This window comes from Macaca mulatta, chromosome 6 (genome assembly GCF_049350105.2).
Source record: "Macaca mulatta isolate MMU2019108-1 chromosome 6, T2T-MMU8v2.0, whole genome shotgun sequence".
Classification (NCBI taxonomy): domain Eukaryota; kingdom Metazoa; phylum Chordata; class Mammalia; order Primates; family Cercopithecidae; genus Macaca; species Macaca mulatta.
This window is the reverse complement of record NC_133411.1, coordinates 84,524,006-84,542,550: the sequence shown is the minus strand read 5'-3', so window position 1 is coordinate 84,542,550 and position 18,545 is coordinate 84,524,006. Positions and strand designations below refer to the sequence as shown.

The following is an 18,545-nucleotide window of genomic DNA, read 5'->3' as shown; positions in this document are numbered from 1 at the left end:
TTATGGAAGTGAACTCAAAAACCTATATGATGGTATGTTCATAGATGACACTATAGAAACATTTACATGAGTCTTTAAAAATTTTTTTAAAATAATTTTATTATTATTTTTTAAGTTACAGGGTACATGTGCAGGATGTGCAGGTTTATTACATAGGTAAACGTGTGCCATGGTGGTTTGCTGCACCTATCAATACATCACTCAGGTATTAAGCCCAGCATCCTTTAGCTCTTTTCCCTAATGTTCTCCCTACTACCCCTCCCCTGACAGGCCCCAGTAAGTGTTGTTCCCCTCCCTGTGTCCATGTGTTCACATTGTTCGGTTCTCACTTATAAGTGAGAACATGCGGTGTTTGGTTTTTTTGTTCCTGCATTAGTTTGCTGAGAATAATGGCTTCCAGCTTCATCCATGTCCCTGCAAAGGACATGATCTCATTCCTTTTTGTGGCCGCATAGTATTCCATGGTGTATATGCACCACATTTTCTTTATGTAGTCTATCATTGATGAGCATTTGGGTAGATTCCGTGTCTTTGCTATTGTGGATAGTGCTGTAATGAACATATGCGTGCATGTATCTTTATAATGGAATGATTTATATTCTTTTGGGTATATACCCAATAATGGGATTGCTGGGTCACATGGTATTTCCGGTTCTAAATCTTTGAGGAATCAGCACATTATCTTCAACAATGATTGTACTAATTTACGTTCCCACCAACAGTGTAAAAGCATTCCTATTTCTCCACAGCCTTGCCAGCATCTGTTGTTTTTTGAGTGTTTAGTAATTGCCATTCTGAGTGGTATGAAGTGGTATCTCATTGTGGTTTTGATTTGCATTTCTCTAATGATCAGCAATGTTGAGCTACTTTTCATATGTTTGTTGGCCACGTGTATGTCTTTTTTTGAGAAGTGTCTGTTCTTATCATTTGCCCACTTTTTAATGGGGTTGTTTGTTTCTTGTAAATTTGCTTAAGTTTCTTGTAGATTCTGGATATTAGCCCTTTGTCAGATGGACAGATTGCAAAAATTTTCTCCCATTCTGTAGGTTGTCTGTTTGCTCTGATGATAGTTTTGTTTGCTGTGCAGAAGCTCTTTAGTTTAATTAGATCCCATTTGCCAATTTTTCTTTTGTTGCAGTTGCTTTTGGCGATTTCATCATAAAGTCTTTGCCCATGCCGATGTCCTGAATGGTATTGCCTAGATTCTCTTCTAGGGTTTTTATAGTTTTGGGTTTTATATTTAAGTCTTTAATCCATCTTGAGTTAATTTTTGTATAAGGTAGAAGGAAGGGATCCAGTTTCAATTTTTCACATATGGCTAGCCAGTTCTCCTAGTACCACTTGTTAAATAGGGAATCCTTTCCCCATTGCTTGTTTTTGTCAGATTTGTTGAAGATCAGATGGTTGTAGAAGTGTGGTTTTATTTCTGAGTTCTTTATTCTGTTCCATTGGTCTATGTGACTGTTTTTGTACCAGTACCATGCTGTTTTGGTTACTGTGGCCTTGTAGTATAGTCTGAAGTCACGTAGCGTGAGATGCCTCCAGCTTTGTTCTTTTTGCTTAGGTTGCCTTGGCTATGTGAGCTGCTTTTGGTTCCATATGAATTTTGAAATAGTTTTTTTCTAGTTCTGTGAAGAATGTCAATGGTAGTTTAATGGGAATAGCATTGAATCTATAAATTGCTTTGGGCAGTATGGCCATTTTCATGATATTGATACTTCCTATCCATGAGCATGGAATATTTTTCCATCTGCTTGTGTTCTCTTTGGTTTCCTTGAGCAGTGGTTTGTAGTTTTACTATTATAATATACTGCCATAATCTTAAACATTTGTACAGCAAAATAAGCAATACATATGTATCTTTCATTAAAATAATGTAATTGAACTCTTATAAAGTATGTTAATTAACAATGAGGAAGAAATAGAATGAGTAGATGGTTATAAAATGCAGCTTTTTATGTACATTTTGATGATTTTATTTGTTAGTAATAGTGCTATGTCTGTTAATACAGCACTTTCATTATGTATCACTTTCAGGTAGAGTTTGAACATTTGTTTAATTAACCATGACTTAAGATTATAGGTGAGTGCTTATGCTTAGAGCATTTAATTACTTGTGTTTTATTGGTTTACTAATGTACTTAACAGAACTGCTTTAGCCTGGAGCTCCGTAAAGGAACAGTTACTCAAGTCCAGCTTTGATATAAAAGTTTATCTCACTTATAGTCCTTTTATTAAGCACTAAAAGACAACTAGTTTTGTTTGTTTTGAATTCTGCATTCAAAGGAAGGTGATAATGTTACGATTTCCAGTTTAATTTTGAAGATGAGTATTAGTACAGATACTTTTGTTTTCAAAGGGTATAAATTTTGTGAATTTTCTCTGAATAATTTTGTAAGATTTTTTTGTCTGTGCTAATATTATTTCTGTTCTGGGAGACCTAAAAGTTGTACTTTTGATGAAAGGTGTTTTCCAGTAATATTTATGTCAAGATTTAAGGAAAGATTGTGTAAAATCTGTAGGCACGTAGCAAAGGAAAAATACTTAAGTGATATTAACCTTAAACATTTTAGATAATTTTCTTTGTTGTTATGTTTAACAATGCATAAATATGACAAATTGCTTTTAAGTGACTTACTGATTTTTATCTCCTTAGTTTTATTCAATTAAATGTTTTTTAAAAGATAATTTAGAGTCACATGAAATTGTAAGACATAATTGAGAGAGATCTTGTATAACCTTTACTCAATTTTCCCCCCAATGGTAATATCTTGCAAAACTCTAATACAGTATTACAACCAGGATATTGACATTGATACAGTCAAAACTGAGAACATTTCTATCACAGGGAGTCTTCATGTTGCCGTTTTATAGCCAAACCGACTTTCTTCCAGATGCTTAACCCTACTCCCAACCCTTAACCCCTGGCAAACACTAATCTTTCTGTTTCCATAATTTTGTTATTTCAAGAATGTTATATAAATGGAATTATATGGTATATAACCTTCATTTTAGATTATCCATTTTGTCATTCTATAATGTCCTTCTCTGTTGTAATGTTCTTTGCTCTGAAGTGTACTTTATCTCATATTAATATAGTCATTGTGCTTTCCCTTGATTAATATTAGCATGTTATATATTTTTTCATCCTTTTACTTTTAACCTGCCATTATCTTTATGTTTATAGTGAATTTCTTATAGGCAGCATATCGTTGAGTCATGGGTGTTTTAATCTACTTTGACAGCCTTTGTCTTTTAATTGGCATACTGATTTACATTTAATCTATTTATTTTTAAGGCTTAAGCTTCCCATTTAATTTTTTGTTTTTTGTTCTCTCTAGTCTTCATTCCTCTTATTGTGGGTTATTTCAACATTTTTTAGAATTCCATCTTTGCTTATCTACAGTTAATTTGAATATATCTCTTTTTTTATTAATTAAAACCTATATTTTTTGAAATTTTTTAGAGACAGGGTCTCACTCTGTCACGCAGGCTGGAGCACAGTGCCTTGATCATGGCTCATTGAAGCCTCAAACTCTTGGGCTCCAGCGATCCTCCCACCTCAGCCTCCTGAGCAGCTAAGACGATGGGTACATACCCCCATGAATGGCTGAGTTTTTAAAAATTTTTTTATTTGTAGTAGAAGCAAGGTTTTGCTCTTGCCCAGGCTGGTCTAGAACTCCTGGCCTTCAGTAATCTTTCTACCAAAGCACGAATATATCTCTATGTATAGCTTTTTTAGTGGTGGCTGTAGGTATTACATTATACATGCATAACTTATCTTACCATCAGTCTACTGGTGTCCTCATGTTACACTTCAAGGGGCAAACTTTTTAACCACTTACCTCCCTTTCATCCTTTTTTCTCTTCACTTTATAAATAGTTTTGTTAGGTATGTCCTTTACATGCATTTAGAACCATATCAGTGTTATAACTTTTCCTCAACCATCGAATATAATTTAAAAGACTCAGAGGAGAAGGAAAAACTGTTATATTTACTCATATTTTTCCTTGCCATATTCTTTCTTTCTTCTTGATGTTTGAAGATTCCATCTTTTATCATTTCCTTTCTGTCTAAAGAGCTTCCTTTAGCCATTCTTTCAGGATAGGTCTGCTGATGACAAATACTCTAGTTCTCTTTTATCTGAAAATGTCTTGATTTTCTCCCCCTACATTCTTGAAATATATTTTTGCTAGATATAAGATTCTCTGTTGATGGTTCCTCTCCATCAGTTGGTCTACTGTGTTCTGTCCTCCATGGTTTTTGATGAGAAATCTGCTGTCATTAGACTTGGTTTTTCTGTTACTGGTAAGGTTTCATTTCTCCTATGCTGCTTTCAAGATTTGTTTTTTCTTTGTCTTTAGTTTTCAGAGGTTTTGGATTTCTTTGGGTTCAATCCGGTTTAGGGTTTACTCAGCTTCCTCAATTTGTAGTTTTATTTGCCAAATTGAAAAAGTTTGCAGTCATTGTTTCTTTGAGTTCTCTTTCAGCTCTTGCCTCTGTCTCCTCTCCTTCCAGGATTGAATAATAGACGAAAGGAGTGTTAGGTCTTTTATTGTGGTTTCACCGGTCCCTGAGACTCTGTTTTTTAGTTTTGATTTTTTTTGTCCCTAGTCTATTTTATCTTTGTTGTTCAGATTGGGTAAATCTTGTTGTTCTGTGTTCCAGTTTACTGATTATTTCTTTTGTCCCCCTCCTCTGCTTTTGATCCCATTCATTAAGTTTTTAGTTTTGGTTCTGGTATTTGCCAGTCGTAACATTTTTTATTTGGTCTCTTTATCTTCTATTTCTTTCTTTAGACTTTATATATATATATATATTTTTTTTGACACAGAGTCTCGCTCTGTTGCCCAGGCTGGAGTGCAGTGGCGTGATCTGTACTCACTGCAACCTCCGCCTCCCAGGGTTCAAGTGATTCTCCAGCCTCAGCCTCCTGAGTAGCTGGGATTACAGTCATCCACCACCACGCCTGGCTAATTTTTGTATTTTTAGTAGAGATGGGGTTTCACCATGTTGGCCAGGCTGGTCTCTAACTCCTGACCTCAGGTGATCTGCCTGCCTTGGCCTCCCAGAGTGCTGGGATGACAGGCGTGGGCCACTGCGCCCAATCTAGACTTTTTAATTCTTTGCTAAAACCTTCTATTTCTGTATCTGTTACCAGGATGTTCTCAATTGCTCACTGAAGCGTTTTTTAATGATTTTTTAAAAAAATAATCAGATCATTCCAATATCTCTGTTATCTTGGTGTTGGTGTCTGCTAGTTATCTATTTTTATTCAGTTTGAGATCTTCCTGTCTCTTGGAATGATGAGTGATTTTTTTAATTGAAACTTGGACATTTTGGATACTTTGAGACTGGATTTTATTTAAACCTTCAGGTTAACTGACTTTGTTTGATACCACTCTAGCAAGGAAGGGTGGTGGAAAGAGAGGGGTGCTGTCTCATTACTGCCGGATCATAGCAGAGGTCCACATTCCCTGCTCATCCTCCACTGACACCTCAGAGGGATCGTACTTATTGTTACGATAGGTGAGTGTGGGATTTCTGGCTCCCCAACCGTCTTTCTCTGATAGCTGTCTGGCTAGCAGGGATACAAGGTACTGTTCTCCGTGTGTCCTTCCCTGACAACCACCAAGGTGTGGGTGGGGCTGACTTTGGTTACTACTAGGTGTGGTGCTGCAAGTCCTAACTATGCGCTAGGCCTCCTCTGACATCATGACAGTGAGGAGGAATAAGGTCAGCTTGTCACTAATGGATGGGCTTAGAAGTCCAAGCTCCTCACTTGGTCTTCACACACAATATCAGAATCCTTGTTACCTCTTGGTAGAGATGAAAATCTCAGTCCCATCTTTGCCTTTTCTGAGACCACCCAGTGAGGTGGTTGGGGCATCTCATTGCAGCCTAAAAAGGGTAGAAGTCTAGGATCACCATCTCAGCCTTTACTGGTGGGGATGGGGGTAGGGCCATAATTTTTATCTGGTGTTCGGCTGCACTTGAGTAGTTACTTCTAGAAGTTTTATGTCTTGCTAGACTGCCCCTTTCCTGGTCCTTTGGCTAGAGAGAGCAGTTCTGGGGGTTTCTTTCATCTGCATTTGTTACCAGCTTCTGCACTGAGTTTGGGTATATGAAATAAAATGAAAACCCAGGGAACTCAACTGGTCTGTCTTTCTTTGGATCTTGAGGTTCCTATCCAGTTCTCCTTCTTTTTGCCTTTCAAAGTCTTCTTATGTTTTTTTAATATGTATTTTACATGTAGTGTTCTGCTTTTCTAGACCTACTTAGTGAGAGAGTTGGGGAAAAGTACATCTACTCCATCTTCCTGGAAGCAGAAAGTGTGTTTCAGATACTTGGTATTGGAAGTTGCCTCTAAACAGTAGTTAAATTGGATGTATGTGGCTGTTATTGTGTTTGTGTGGTTTTTTGTTTGTTTGTTTTGGGGACTAAATGCCTGTAGGCATATTTTATTGGCAGAGATAAAGAATTCAAAACAAAAACCTAGAATCAACTCCTGTGGATATTTATAAATCTCAAACTGAGACATTTTCTTGACAACTCAGGGACCTAATTAATAACACTAGTTTTTACTTGTCAAACTTTACTGTGATTTCTTTTATGTTACTATTCAAACAATGCTCCTCTTTTTTTTGGCTCTTTGATCTAGTTATAGAGTGGCTGACAATTTATGGAAATAGTTTTCAGGTTTTCAGTAGTATTATAGGCCTTGTTAAAATCTAACGGTCATGTGTTCCTTTTGAAGGGCTATAGGTATTTCTATGGGGATTTAATAGTCAAAACTTTACTTTGTAATACAATAGAAGCACATCATCTATAGCATAGTAACTTGTTATAAAATATGAGAAAAATCAAGGCCTTTATTTGATATAGGTTGTGTAATATTTTTAAATTGCCTAAACAGAAGTATTCTACAGTAAAATGTTATTGTAGATGTTTAAAAGAAAGTTTTCTTTGACTATATAATATGTGGATTGTTCAAGGTCTAAAGTAATCTTGGAATTGGATTTCTTTCATTGTAGGGTGATGAATTAGAAGACAATGAAAAGAATTTCTATGAATCTGATGATGATCAGAAGGAAAAGACTGACAAAAGGAAGAAGCCATATACTATGGATCCAGATCATAGACTCTTAATTAGAAATACAAAGCCTTTGCTTCAGAGCAGGAATGCTGCGGTATGTTAAAATCCTTATAAGAAATAATTCACTGGTTTTTAAAAAACAGCAATTAAAAATACCTCAATTTAGTAAGTGAGTCTGTGTGTGCTAATGGAACATTTGTTTGTTTACACACCAAATGACATGTAATGGATAGTTGGAAATACAGTGTGGAATGTAAGCTATAGATTTAGAGACCTAATGTCTGGGAAGTAATACCTAAATATATTTCAGCCTTCCATGTTTCCAGGTATGCAGAGTTAGCTTTTGATGAGAATACCTGGTTTGGCCTATTGGACTTCATTTACTTTTTAGTGGTTTTGTTAATTGCTTTTCTTAAGATATTTCTAAGTTGTTTCTCAGTTGGTTGGATTGTATTAGTTCTTATGTAAGGACTATGTATATTTGTCAGTTATTCCATTGTGATTGAGGGTACTTGATCTGGGTTTCAGTCCTTACTGTTTGTCTGATAGAATTTTTAAGAGACTAACAAAGGTAATGCCTCACATATTATAAATGTAAATTGGTAGTAATCGTAATTAAAAATCATCTTTATTTGGGTCATAAGGTTTTCTTTGTTCGACACCTTTTTGTTTATATAACCATTTGTATTTTAGAAGAATACATGTGCACAATACAAAAATTAGAAAATACAGACTAGCAAAACTAAAAAGAAAATTAAAACATCACATTCTCAACACTCAGAAATCACTTATGTCTTAGTGTATTTTCTTCCAGATCTTTTTAATCTGCATAAGTATACATATATTCATCATTACACATACATATATATATTTTAACCAAGATAAAAATCATACTGTACATAACATTTTCTAACCGTTATTTCTCTATTCAGTCCTCTCCACTTTTTATTTCAATAAAATTTCATTTCATTTAATACCAATTGATCTTAAATTATTCTTTTTGGATAATTTATCTGAACTATTATCTAATGCATTGCGTCTTTTAAAGCCTCTCTAGTCTTGCAGAATGTCCTTCTGGGTTTGTCTGATTGCTGCTGCTTCTTTTTATTTTGTTTTTTGATTTTGTTTTTGTTTTTGTTTTTACTATACCTACTGGAATGGGATGGTTGCATCTTTTATAGTGTCATTTCTTTTATATTCTGTGTTTCCTGTTAACTGGCAGTTATATCCAAGGCTTGACAGATTTGAGTTAAACATGTTCTTAAAGATTTTAATTGAGAAAATGTTCTTAATGAGTTGTTCTGTTCAGTGAGTAAAAACTTCAAATATGTGGAATTTGCATTATTTTTTCTGATTCTTGAGAATTTAGAGCTTATAGCTTTGTGTATCCTAGTTATCAGCAACAATTTTTGTCTAATACCTAATAGTTTAGTTTCCAAATCATTATTCAGTAATCATGCCCAGTCATAACAAAAATATTATTTCATGGATGTTATAAAATATACTTATATTTTAATGTACTCAGCTTAGCCAGATGCTAGTTAGGTAGCTGTAATTTGCCATCTTAAACTCTACTTTATGAGTGACTCACTATTCATTTAACTACGTCTTAGAAACTGATTTTATAGTTCAAATACTTATGGATCAAAAACGTTCTCAAATAGTGAAACAAATAGTAGCAGTTTGTACTTTTTGTCCCAGTTTGTTTGGGTTCCCTGCTTACTTGATGGTGTACCAAGTAGAAGTGGTTTACTTTTTGTGTCAGTATATTTTGGTGCCTTGTTTTGGGATGCTGCTAAATATGAGTAAAGGCTAACTTTTGAAGAATTGTGGATAGATTTTTTTAAACTTCATACTTAAGTTTATGGAGAGACTTTGAGAATTTCTTTCAGGAAATTTAATACGTCATTGCTATGTAGTTTGTACTGGAGATAGATACTGAAAGCGGAATGTTAGGAGGCTATTCTAACAGTCTAAATAAGGTGACAGCGGCATGAATGGTTAAGAGTAGAAAAGTGTTTATAGGATGCACTTTATTATGAACAGGCATGATGTAACTGTAGAAGGCCTATAAGGTTGTATATTTTTAGTCTTTTTTGATTTTGAAGCTTTGGAAACTTTCTTCATGGTGTTTACAAATTACCCTATACATTTCAAATTCTGGGTATCAAAGAGACTGTAAACTGTTGGATTTCTAAATACTGAGGAAAAAGAGGCTCATTTAGTCCTTTCGGATTTTGGACTACCCTAATATATTAGAACAGATGGCATGCCAAGTGGCAGCTAGAATTTTAAAGACTAGAATTTAATCTTGAATTAGATCAGTCATTAATTGAGGTTGTTTTATTTTATAAGATTTAAAATTCGGTAGAGTTTATTTTGTAGCTAACTTATATTTGCAGTTCACAAGGGAAGGAATGAGATATTCTTGCATTTTTAAAATTCTCAACTAATGTCTTAAAGCTATAAATCAAACTTGTAGGAAAGTACAAGAAATGGCAAACAGTAAATTTAGGATCCTGTATACTGTATTTTTAAAAACAGTTCTTTAGTTTTAGAAGAAACTTTTTTTAACCTCAAACGTTCTCCTGTGCTGTATACTATTTAGGCATATATATTAATAGAACTTTTGCTATATATTTGTTCAAACTTCATAGACCAGGCAGAGTTAAATTAATATTAGCGTGTCCTTTGAGCCAAAGGCAGCATTGGTAACATCTGTAGCTATATCTCTACAGTTGTCACTCTGAATCTGAGTGTAGAGGCACTTAGGGGAAGCAGTACTCTTCTGTTTTGAGACAAAGAAATTCTAATCACCCTTTGTTTGTTTTGTTTTATTGAGATAGTGTCTCACTCTGTTGCCCAGGCTGGAGTTTAGTGGCATGATCTCAGCTCGCTGCAACTTCTACCTCCTGGATTCAAACGATTCTCTTGTCTCAGCCTCCCAAGTAGCTGAGATTACAGGCGTGTACCACCACACTTACCTAATTTTTGTATTTTTAGTAGAGATGGGGTTTCACCATGTTGGCCAGGATGGTTTCACACCTGACCACAAGTGATCCACCTGTCTCGGCCTCCCAAAGGGGTGGGAGTACAGGCGTGAGTTGCTGTGCCCAGTCTTCGAATCACCCTTATAATGGCTTTTAACCAAAAGCCATTTTTAAGGTTCTGTGTTTTTAAAAACAAGATTATTTTAAATGCTACTGCTGTAGATGTATTTGTTTTAATGGAGTTTCTTTAATTGTAACTTAAATGTGCTGAGTTTTCTTTATTTCAGCCTACTTGTTACTGTTGTCCTGGCTTCATTTAGAAAGGCATGCTTACAATTCTTAAAAAGCCCCAGTCTCAGAGCAGCAGCCGAGGAGCATGGAATTTCGAGTGTCTTGAGCTTTGCCACATACTAGCTGTTACACTTTGAGCAGTTCATTCAATGTCTCTTTTTTTTTTTCTGAGGATGTATTCATTTCATAGCACTGCCATACATATTGCCACAACCTGAGTGGATTAAAACAACATAAACTTATTCTGTCACATTTCAGGAAGCCAGAAGTCTGAAATCAAGGTATAATCAGTATTGGTTACTTCTGTGCACTCTGAGGGAGAAACCATCTCTTTCCTAGCTTCTGGTGATTGCCAGCAATCTGTGGCATTGCTTGGCTTATGGATGTATCACACTAATTATCTCCATCTTCACATGGCCTTCACTGTGTCTCTTTTTGTCCTTTTTTCTCCTCTTATAAGGACACTTTCATTCAATTTAGGGCTCTTAACCAGCATGATCTCATTTCAGTTCTTACATTAATAATTTCTGCAGAGATCCCACTTCCAAATAAGATCAGATTCTGAGGATAGAATTGGGCACTGGGGGTGGGGGACACTTCTTCAACTCACTAGAAAGAGTAACATTCCATTTTACATCCCAGGAATATTTGGGACTTAGAGGAAATAATGTGTAGGAATGGATTTTGAAGTTGTAGAGTGCTCTGGTGTTCATAGTTCCTGTTATTTTTATGCTTTATCTTGTAGGTGGTTATGGCAGTTGCTCAGCTGTATTGGCACATATCACCAAAATCTGAAGCTGGCATAATTTCTAAATCACTAGTGCGTTTACTTCGTAGCAATAGGTAGGTCATGATTTTATATATATATATATTTTTTCTTTTGTATTCCTTCAAAAGTAATGTTTGAACAAATTTAATCTTTCAGGCATTTAATATATAACTCTGACTATACTTTAATCTATCAATCAGTAAGATTTCATACTTAATGGGATTATTATAAAAGTCTTTATATGCTTATCTCACACTTAATTGTAAATACTGAAATTTTTTTTAACCTCAAGCCCAAAGATACTGAAAATATTTTGTGGCATAATTCTAGGGTGTCACTAGTAGCCTAGTATTAGTGCTTGACATTTTTAGGTATGGCAATAATGATGTTCGGGAGTTTTAGTAAATCTGGAATCACTGAAAAACTATACTGAAGTACTATCAGATTGACTTACTCAATGTATTAATACATGGTTTTATATAGAGCAATGTGTATGCTAAGTAATGTAGTTTATGCCAGAATTGCGCTTCCTATAAAGCTGGAATATTTAATTACTCTGCTTTGCTCCACTCTAAAAAGAGAGCTATGTTTTAAATAGCTACTCATTTTAAAGATTGGATACTCTGGCCGGGCGCGGTGGCTCAAGCCTGTAATCCCAGCACTTTGGGAGGCCGAGACGGGCGGATCACGAGGTCAGGAGATCGAGACCATCCTGGCTAACACGGTGAAACCCCGTCTCTACTAAGAAATACAAAAAATAGCCGGGCGAGGTGGCAGCGCCTGTAGTCCCAGCTACTCGGGAGGCTGAGGCCGGAGAATGGTGTGAACCCGGGAAGCGGAGCTTGCAGTGAGCTGAGATCTGGCCACTGCACTCCAGCCTGAGCTACAGAGCGAGACTCCGTCTCAAAAAAAAAAAAAAAAAAAAAAAAAAAAAAAAAGATTGGATACTCTTAGTTTCAGATAGACAGACAGAGCTATCTTTATAATTTAGTGGTTTAGGTAATTTTAAAATTTTACCTCTTTATAATTTAGTGGTTTTTAAATTTACCTTTAATTTTACCTCTTTATAATTTAGTGGTTTAGGTAAACAAGTCAAAACAATTTTTTGAGTTTCCATGACATATAACATGAGAATCACGATTTCAGGTTTAATTCAGACTTTTGTTCTGTGTTTAAGAATACCTTCATTTCAGCTATTTGACATACCTTAGCTATTTTTCAGTAATTAGTTGTTTTAATTTGAAACAGTGTTTTTCATTGAGTGCTTGTTTCAACTAATTGGGTTGGAAGGAAAGAACCATGTATTTATTTTTGCCCTTAACTGGAACTTAGTCCACAATTTTAGCTCTTGACTGGCTTAGTAACAAATGAGATGCCATTTCCTTTGTGTACCTATTCTCCATATCTTTATATCCAGCTATTATTTTTCTCTTTTGCTAGCTCAGCACTTTTTTTTTCCTATGGCTAGTTCAAAGGCTATCAGAAAGACCTGGAATTGGTCTTTCACGTGAAGCCTTATACCAGATTCAGTTCATTTATTAGATATTTGGATCTAAAAATATCATGACTGCTTTTTAAATCTGACCTTTGCCTTGGGAAGAATGAGTTAATAATAACAGTGTGGTCATATTTACCCCAGTAACACTAGGAATACTTTCCTTGGATGTGTTCAAAGCAGCTAAAATGTTAACTTTATATTTTAGGAGTACTTTATTGTAAAATTTGTTTTAACTATTCTTCATGATAAATCACATGTAATTTATTGGTATTTTATAGAAAAAGTGCATTAAAATGGCAGATGTCTAAGATTTACTAAAAACTTTTCAATATTACATTTAAGAGTCTCATTCACTATGAAATTATTGCTAATTCTTTTTCATTATTATAGTGCTTACTTGAAGATGTTTCATTGGAACATATACCCAGTGATAATTCTCTTTTGATTTCTAGGGAGGTGCAGTATATTGTCCTACAAAATATAGCAACTATGTCAATTCAAAGAAAGGTATGTACGTTCTGAACACATAATTTAAGAGACACGTGAACACATTAGTACCTTAATGTATTCTTGTATTTGTTTTTGTAATCTAGGGGATGTTCGAACCTTATCTGAAGAGTTTCTATGTTAGGTCAACTGATCCAACTATGATCAAGACACTGAAGGTATGTATGCTTTCATTTTTCAGATGCTTTTAACACATTTGTTTTGAAGAGATATTGCAATAGCTTTTAGCATCTGCGGGATGCAGTCCTGCTTTTCAAAAAACATTGATACAGTTAAGGGTTTTTCTTTATACTTTTCAATATTATTATATACTAATTACTGTACTGCATTCTGATAATGTAAAGTTAAGCCATTCTACCTACAACTTGATTAACTCACAGATTACTGAAGGAGACAGGCATTTAAATAAATAACTTCGGAGGTTGGGTCCAAGACGGCTGAATAGGAATAGCTCTGGTCTGCAGCTCTCAGCTTGATGGACGCAGAAGATGGGTGATTTCTGCATTTCCAACTGAGATACCTGGTTCATCTCACTGGGACTGATTGGACAGTGAGTGCAGCCCCGGAAGGCAAGCTGAAGCAGAGTGGGGCGTCGCCTCACCCATGAAGCGCAAGGGGTCGGGGGATTTCCCTTTCCCAGCCGGGGGAAGCCGGGACAGACTGTACCTGGAAAAATGGGACACTCCCACCAAAATACTGAGCTTTTCCCAAGGTCTTAGCAACCAGCAGACAAGGTTGGCTCAGTAGGTCCCATGCCCATGGAGCCTTGCTCACTGCTAATGCAGCAGCCTGAGATCAAACTGCGAGGTGGCAGCCCAGCTTGGGAGGGTCGTCCGCCATTGCTGAGGCTTGAATAGGTAAACAAAGCGGCTAGGGAGCTTGAACTGGGCAGAGCCCACCGCAGCTCAGCAAGGCCTGCTTCCTCTGTAGACTGACTCTGTGGGCAGGGCATAGCTGAACAAAAGGCAGCGGACAGCTTTTACAGACATAAACGTCCCTGTCTGGCAGCTCTGAAGAGAGCAGTGGTTCTTCCAACTCGGTGTTTGAGCTCTGAGAACATACAGACTGCCTCCTCAAGTGGGTCCCTGACCCCTAGGTAGCCTAACTGGGAAACGCCTCCCAGTAGGGGCCAACAGACACCTCATATAGACAGGTGCCCTTCTGGGACGAAACTTCCAGAGGAAGGACCAGGCAGCAATATTTGCTGTTCCGCAGTATTTGCTGTTCTGCAGCCTCCACTGGTGATACCCAGGCAAACAGAGTCTGGAGTGAACCTCCAGCAAACTCCAACAGACGTGCAGCTGAGGGACCTGACTGTTAGAAGGAAAACTAACAGAAAGGAATTGCATCAACATCAACTAAAAGGACATCCACACCAAAACCCCATCTGTAGGTCACCAACATCAAAGACCAAAGGTAGATAAAACCACAAAGATGGGGAGAAACCACAACAGAAGAGCTGAAAATTCTAAAAACCAGATCGCCTCTTCTCCTTCAAAGGATCACAGCGCCTCACCAGCATGGAACAAAGCTGGACGGAGAATGACTTTGACGAGTTGACAGAAGTAGGCTTCAGAAGGTCGATCATGACAAACTTCTCCGAACTAAAGGAGCATGTTCAAACCCATCTCAAGGAAGGTTAAAAACCTTGAAAAAAGGTTAGACGAATGGCTAACTAGAATAAACAGTGTAGAGAAGACCTTAAGTGACCTGTTGGAGCTGAAAATCATGGCACAAGAACTTTGTGACACATGCACAAGCTTCAATAGCCAATTCGATCAAGTGGAAGAAAGGGTATCTGTGATTGAAGATCAAATTAATAGAGCTAGAGGACAAGGTTATAGAAAAAAGAGTAAAAAGAAACAAACAAAGCCTCCAAGAAATGTGAGACTGTGTGAAAAGACCAAATCTACGTTTGATTGATGTACCTGAAAGTGACAGGAAGAGTGGAACCTATTTGGAAAACACTCTTCAGGATATTATCCAGGAGAACTTCCCTAACCTAGCAAGGCAGGCCAACATTCAAATTCAAGAAATACAGAGAACACCCCAGAATACTCCTCGAGAAGAGCAACCCCAAGACACATAATTGTCAGATTTACCAAAGTTGAAATGAAGGAAAAAATGTTAAGGGCAGCCAGAGAGAAAGGTCGAGTTACCCACAAAGGGAAGCACATCAGAATAACAGCAGATCTCTCGGCAGAAATCCCACAAGCCAGAAGAGAGTGGGGGCCAATATTCAGCATTCTTAAAGAAAATAATTTTCAACCCAGAATTTCATATCCAGCCAAACTAAGCTTCATAAGTGAAGGAGAAATAAAATCCTTTACAGACAAGCAAATGCTGAGAGATTTTGTCACAACCAGGCCTGTCTTACAAGAGCTCTTGAAGGAAGCACTAAACATGGAAAGGAATAACCGGTACCAGCCACTGCAAAAACATCCCAAATTGTAAAAACCATCGATTCTATGAAGCAACTGCATCAACTAATGGGCAAAATAAACAGTGAATATCATAATGACAAGATCAAATTCAAACATAACAGTATTAACCTTAAATGTAAGTGGACTAAATGCCCCAATTAAAAGACACAGACTGGCAAGTTAGATAAGGAGTCAAGACCCATCAGTGTGCTGTATTCAGGAGACCCATCTCACATGCAGAGATACACATAGGCTCAAAATAAAGGGATGGAGAAAGATGTACCGAGCAAATGGAAAGCAAAAAAAAGCAGGAGTTGCAATCCTAGTCTCTGACAAAATAGACTTCAAACCAACAAAGATCTGAAGGCCATTACATAATGGTAAAGGGATCAATTCAACAAAAAGAGCTAACTATCCTAAATATATATGCACCCAATCCAGGAGCACCCATTCATAAGCAAGCCCTTAGAGACCTACAAAGAGACTTAGACTCCCACACAATAATAATGGGAGACTTTAACACCCCACTGTCAATATTAGACAGATCAACGAGACAGAAGGCTAACAAGGATATCCAGGACTTGAACTCAGCTCTGCACCAAGCAGACCTAATGGATATCTACAGAACTCCCCACCCCACATCAACAGAATATACATTCTTCTCAGGACCATATCAAGCTTATTCTAAAATTGACCACATAATTGGAAGTAAAGCACTCCTCAGCAAATGTAAACGAACAAAATCACAACAAACTATCTCACAGCACAGTACAATCAAATTAGAACTCAGGATTAAGAAACTCACTCAAAACTGCACAACTACATGGAAGCTGAACAACCTGTTCCTGAATGACTACAAGGTAAATAATGAAATGAAGTCAGAAATAAAGATGTTCTTTGAAACCAATGAGAACAAAGATACAACATACCAGAATCTCTGGGACACACTTAAAGGAGTGTGTAGAGGGAAATTTATAGCACTAAATGCCCACAAGAGAAATCAGTAAAGATCTAAAATCGACGCCCTAACATCACAACGAAAAGAACTAGAGAAGTAAGAGCAAACAAATTCAAAAGCTAGCAGAAGGCAAGAAATAACTAAGATCAGAGCAGATTGGAAAGAGATAGAGACACAAAAAACCCTTAAAAAAAATCAGTGAATCCAGAAGCTGGTTTTTTTAAAAGATCAACAAAATTGATAGACCGCTAGCAAGACTAATTAAGAAAAGAGAGAAGAATCAAATAGATGCATTAAAAAATTATAAAGGAGATACCACCACCGATTTCACAGAACTACAAACTACCATCAGAGAATACTATAAACGTCTCTACTCAAACTAGAAAAACTAGAAGAAATGGATAAATTCCTGGACATATACACCCTAAACCAGGAAGAAGTTGAATCTCTAAAGAGACCAGTAAAAGGCTCTGAAATTGAGGCAATAATTAATAGCCTACCAACCAAAAAGAGTCCAGGACCAGACGGATTCACTGCTGAATTCTACCAGAGGTACAAAGAGGAGCTGGTACTATTCCTTCTGAAACTATTCCAATCAATAGAAAAAGAGGGAATCCTCCCTAACTCATTTTATGGGGCCAGAATCATCCTGATACCAAAGCCTGGCAGAGACACAACAAAAAAAGAGAATTTTAAACCAATATCCCTGATGAACATCGATGCAAAAATCCTTAATAAAATACTGGCAAACTGAATTCAGCACATCAAACAGCTTATCCACCACGATCAAGTTGGATTCATCCCTGGAATGCAAGGATGATTCACCGTACGCAAATCAATAAATGTAATCCATCACGTAAACAGAACCAATGACAGAAACCACATGATTATCTCAGTAGATGCAGAAAAGGCCTTCGACAAAATTCAACAGCCTTTCATGCTAAAAACTCTCAATAAACTAGGTATTGATGGAATGTATCTCAAAATAATAAGAGCTACTTATGACAAACCCACAGCCAATATCATACTAAATGGGAAAAACTGGAAGCATTCCCTTTGAAAACTGGCACAAGACAAGGATGCCCTCTCTCACCACTCCTGTTCAACATAGTGTTGGAAGTTCTGGCCAGGGCAATCAGGCAAGAGAAAGAAATGAAGGGTATTCAATTAGGAAAAGAGGAAGTCAAATTGTCCCTGTTTGCAGATGACCTGTATATTTAGGTATATTTAGAAAACCCCATCGTCTCAGCCCAAAATCTCCTTAAAGCAACTTCAGCAAAGTCTCAGAATACAAAATCAATGTACAAAAATCATAAGCATTCCTATAGACCAAGAACAGACAAACATAAAGCCAAATTATGAGTGAACTCCCATTCACAATTATTATAAAGAGAATAAAATACCTAGGGATCCAACTTACAAGGGATGTGAAGGACCTCTTCAAGGAAAACTACAAACCACTTGTCAACGAAATAAAAGAGGACACAAACAAATGGAAAAACATTTCATGCTCATGGATAGGAGGAAGTAGTATAGTGATAATGGCCATACTGCCCAAAGGAATTTATAGATTCAGTGTCATCCCTGTCAAGCTCCCAATGACTTGCTTCACAGAATTGGAAAAAGTACATCTGGAACCAAAAAAGAGCTCGCATTGCCAAGACAATCCTAAGCAAAAAGAACAAAGCTGGAGGCATCACCCTACCTGACTTTATACTACAAGGCTACAGTAACCAAAACAGCATGGTACTGGTACCAAAACAGAGATGCAGACCAATGGAACAGAACAGAAACCTCAGAAATAACACCACACATCTACAACCATCTGATCTTTGACAAACCTGACAAAAACAAGAAATGGGGAAAGGATTCCCTATTTAATAAATGGTGTTGGGAAACCTGGCTAGCCATATGTAGAAAGCTGAAACTGGATCCCTTCCTTACACTTTATACAAAAAATTAATTCAAGATGGATTGGAGACTTAAATGTTAGAGCTAAAACCATAAACACC

General features: G+C 36.7%; 1 protein-coding gene across 3 annotated transcripts in view; it reads left to right on the top strand.

Annotated features, from left to right (window-relative positions):
• AP3B1 (adaptor related protein complex 3 subunit beta 1) overlaps window positions 1–18,545 on the top strand; it is a 298,620-nt gene that overhangs the window by 112,822 nt on the left and 167,253 nt on the right. For all 3 annotated transcript variants that reach the window (XM_028849534.2, XM_028849535.2, XM_028849539.2), the window contains exons 8-11: window positions 7,036–7,191; window positions 11,124–11,221; window positions 13,098–13,152; window positions 13,239–13,310. In XM_028849534.2, the coding sequence (XP_028705367.1) occupies window positions 7,036–7,191; window positions 11,124–11,221; window positions 13,098–13,152; window positions 13,239–13,310 (381 nt within the window). The remainder of the gene's footprint in view (window positions 1–7,035; window positions 7,192–11,123; window positions 11,222–13,097; window positions 13,153–13,238; window positions 13,311–18,545) is intronic.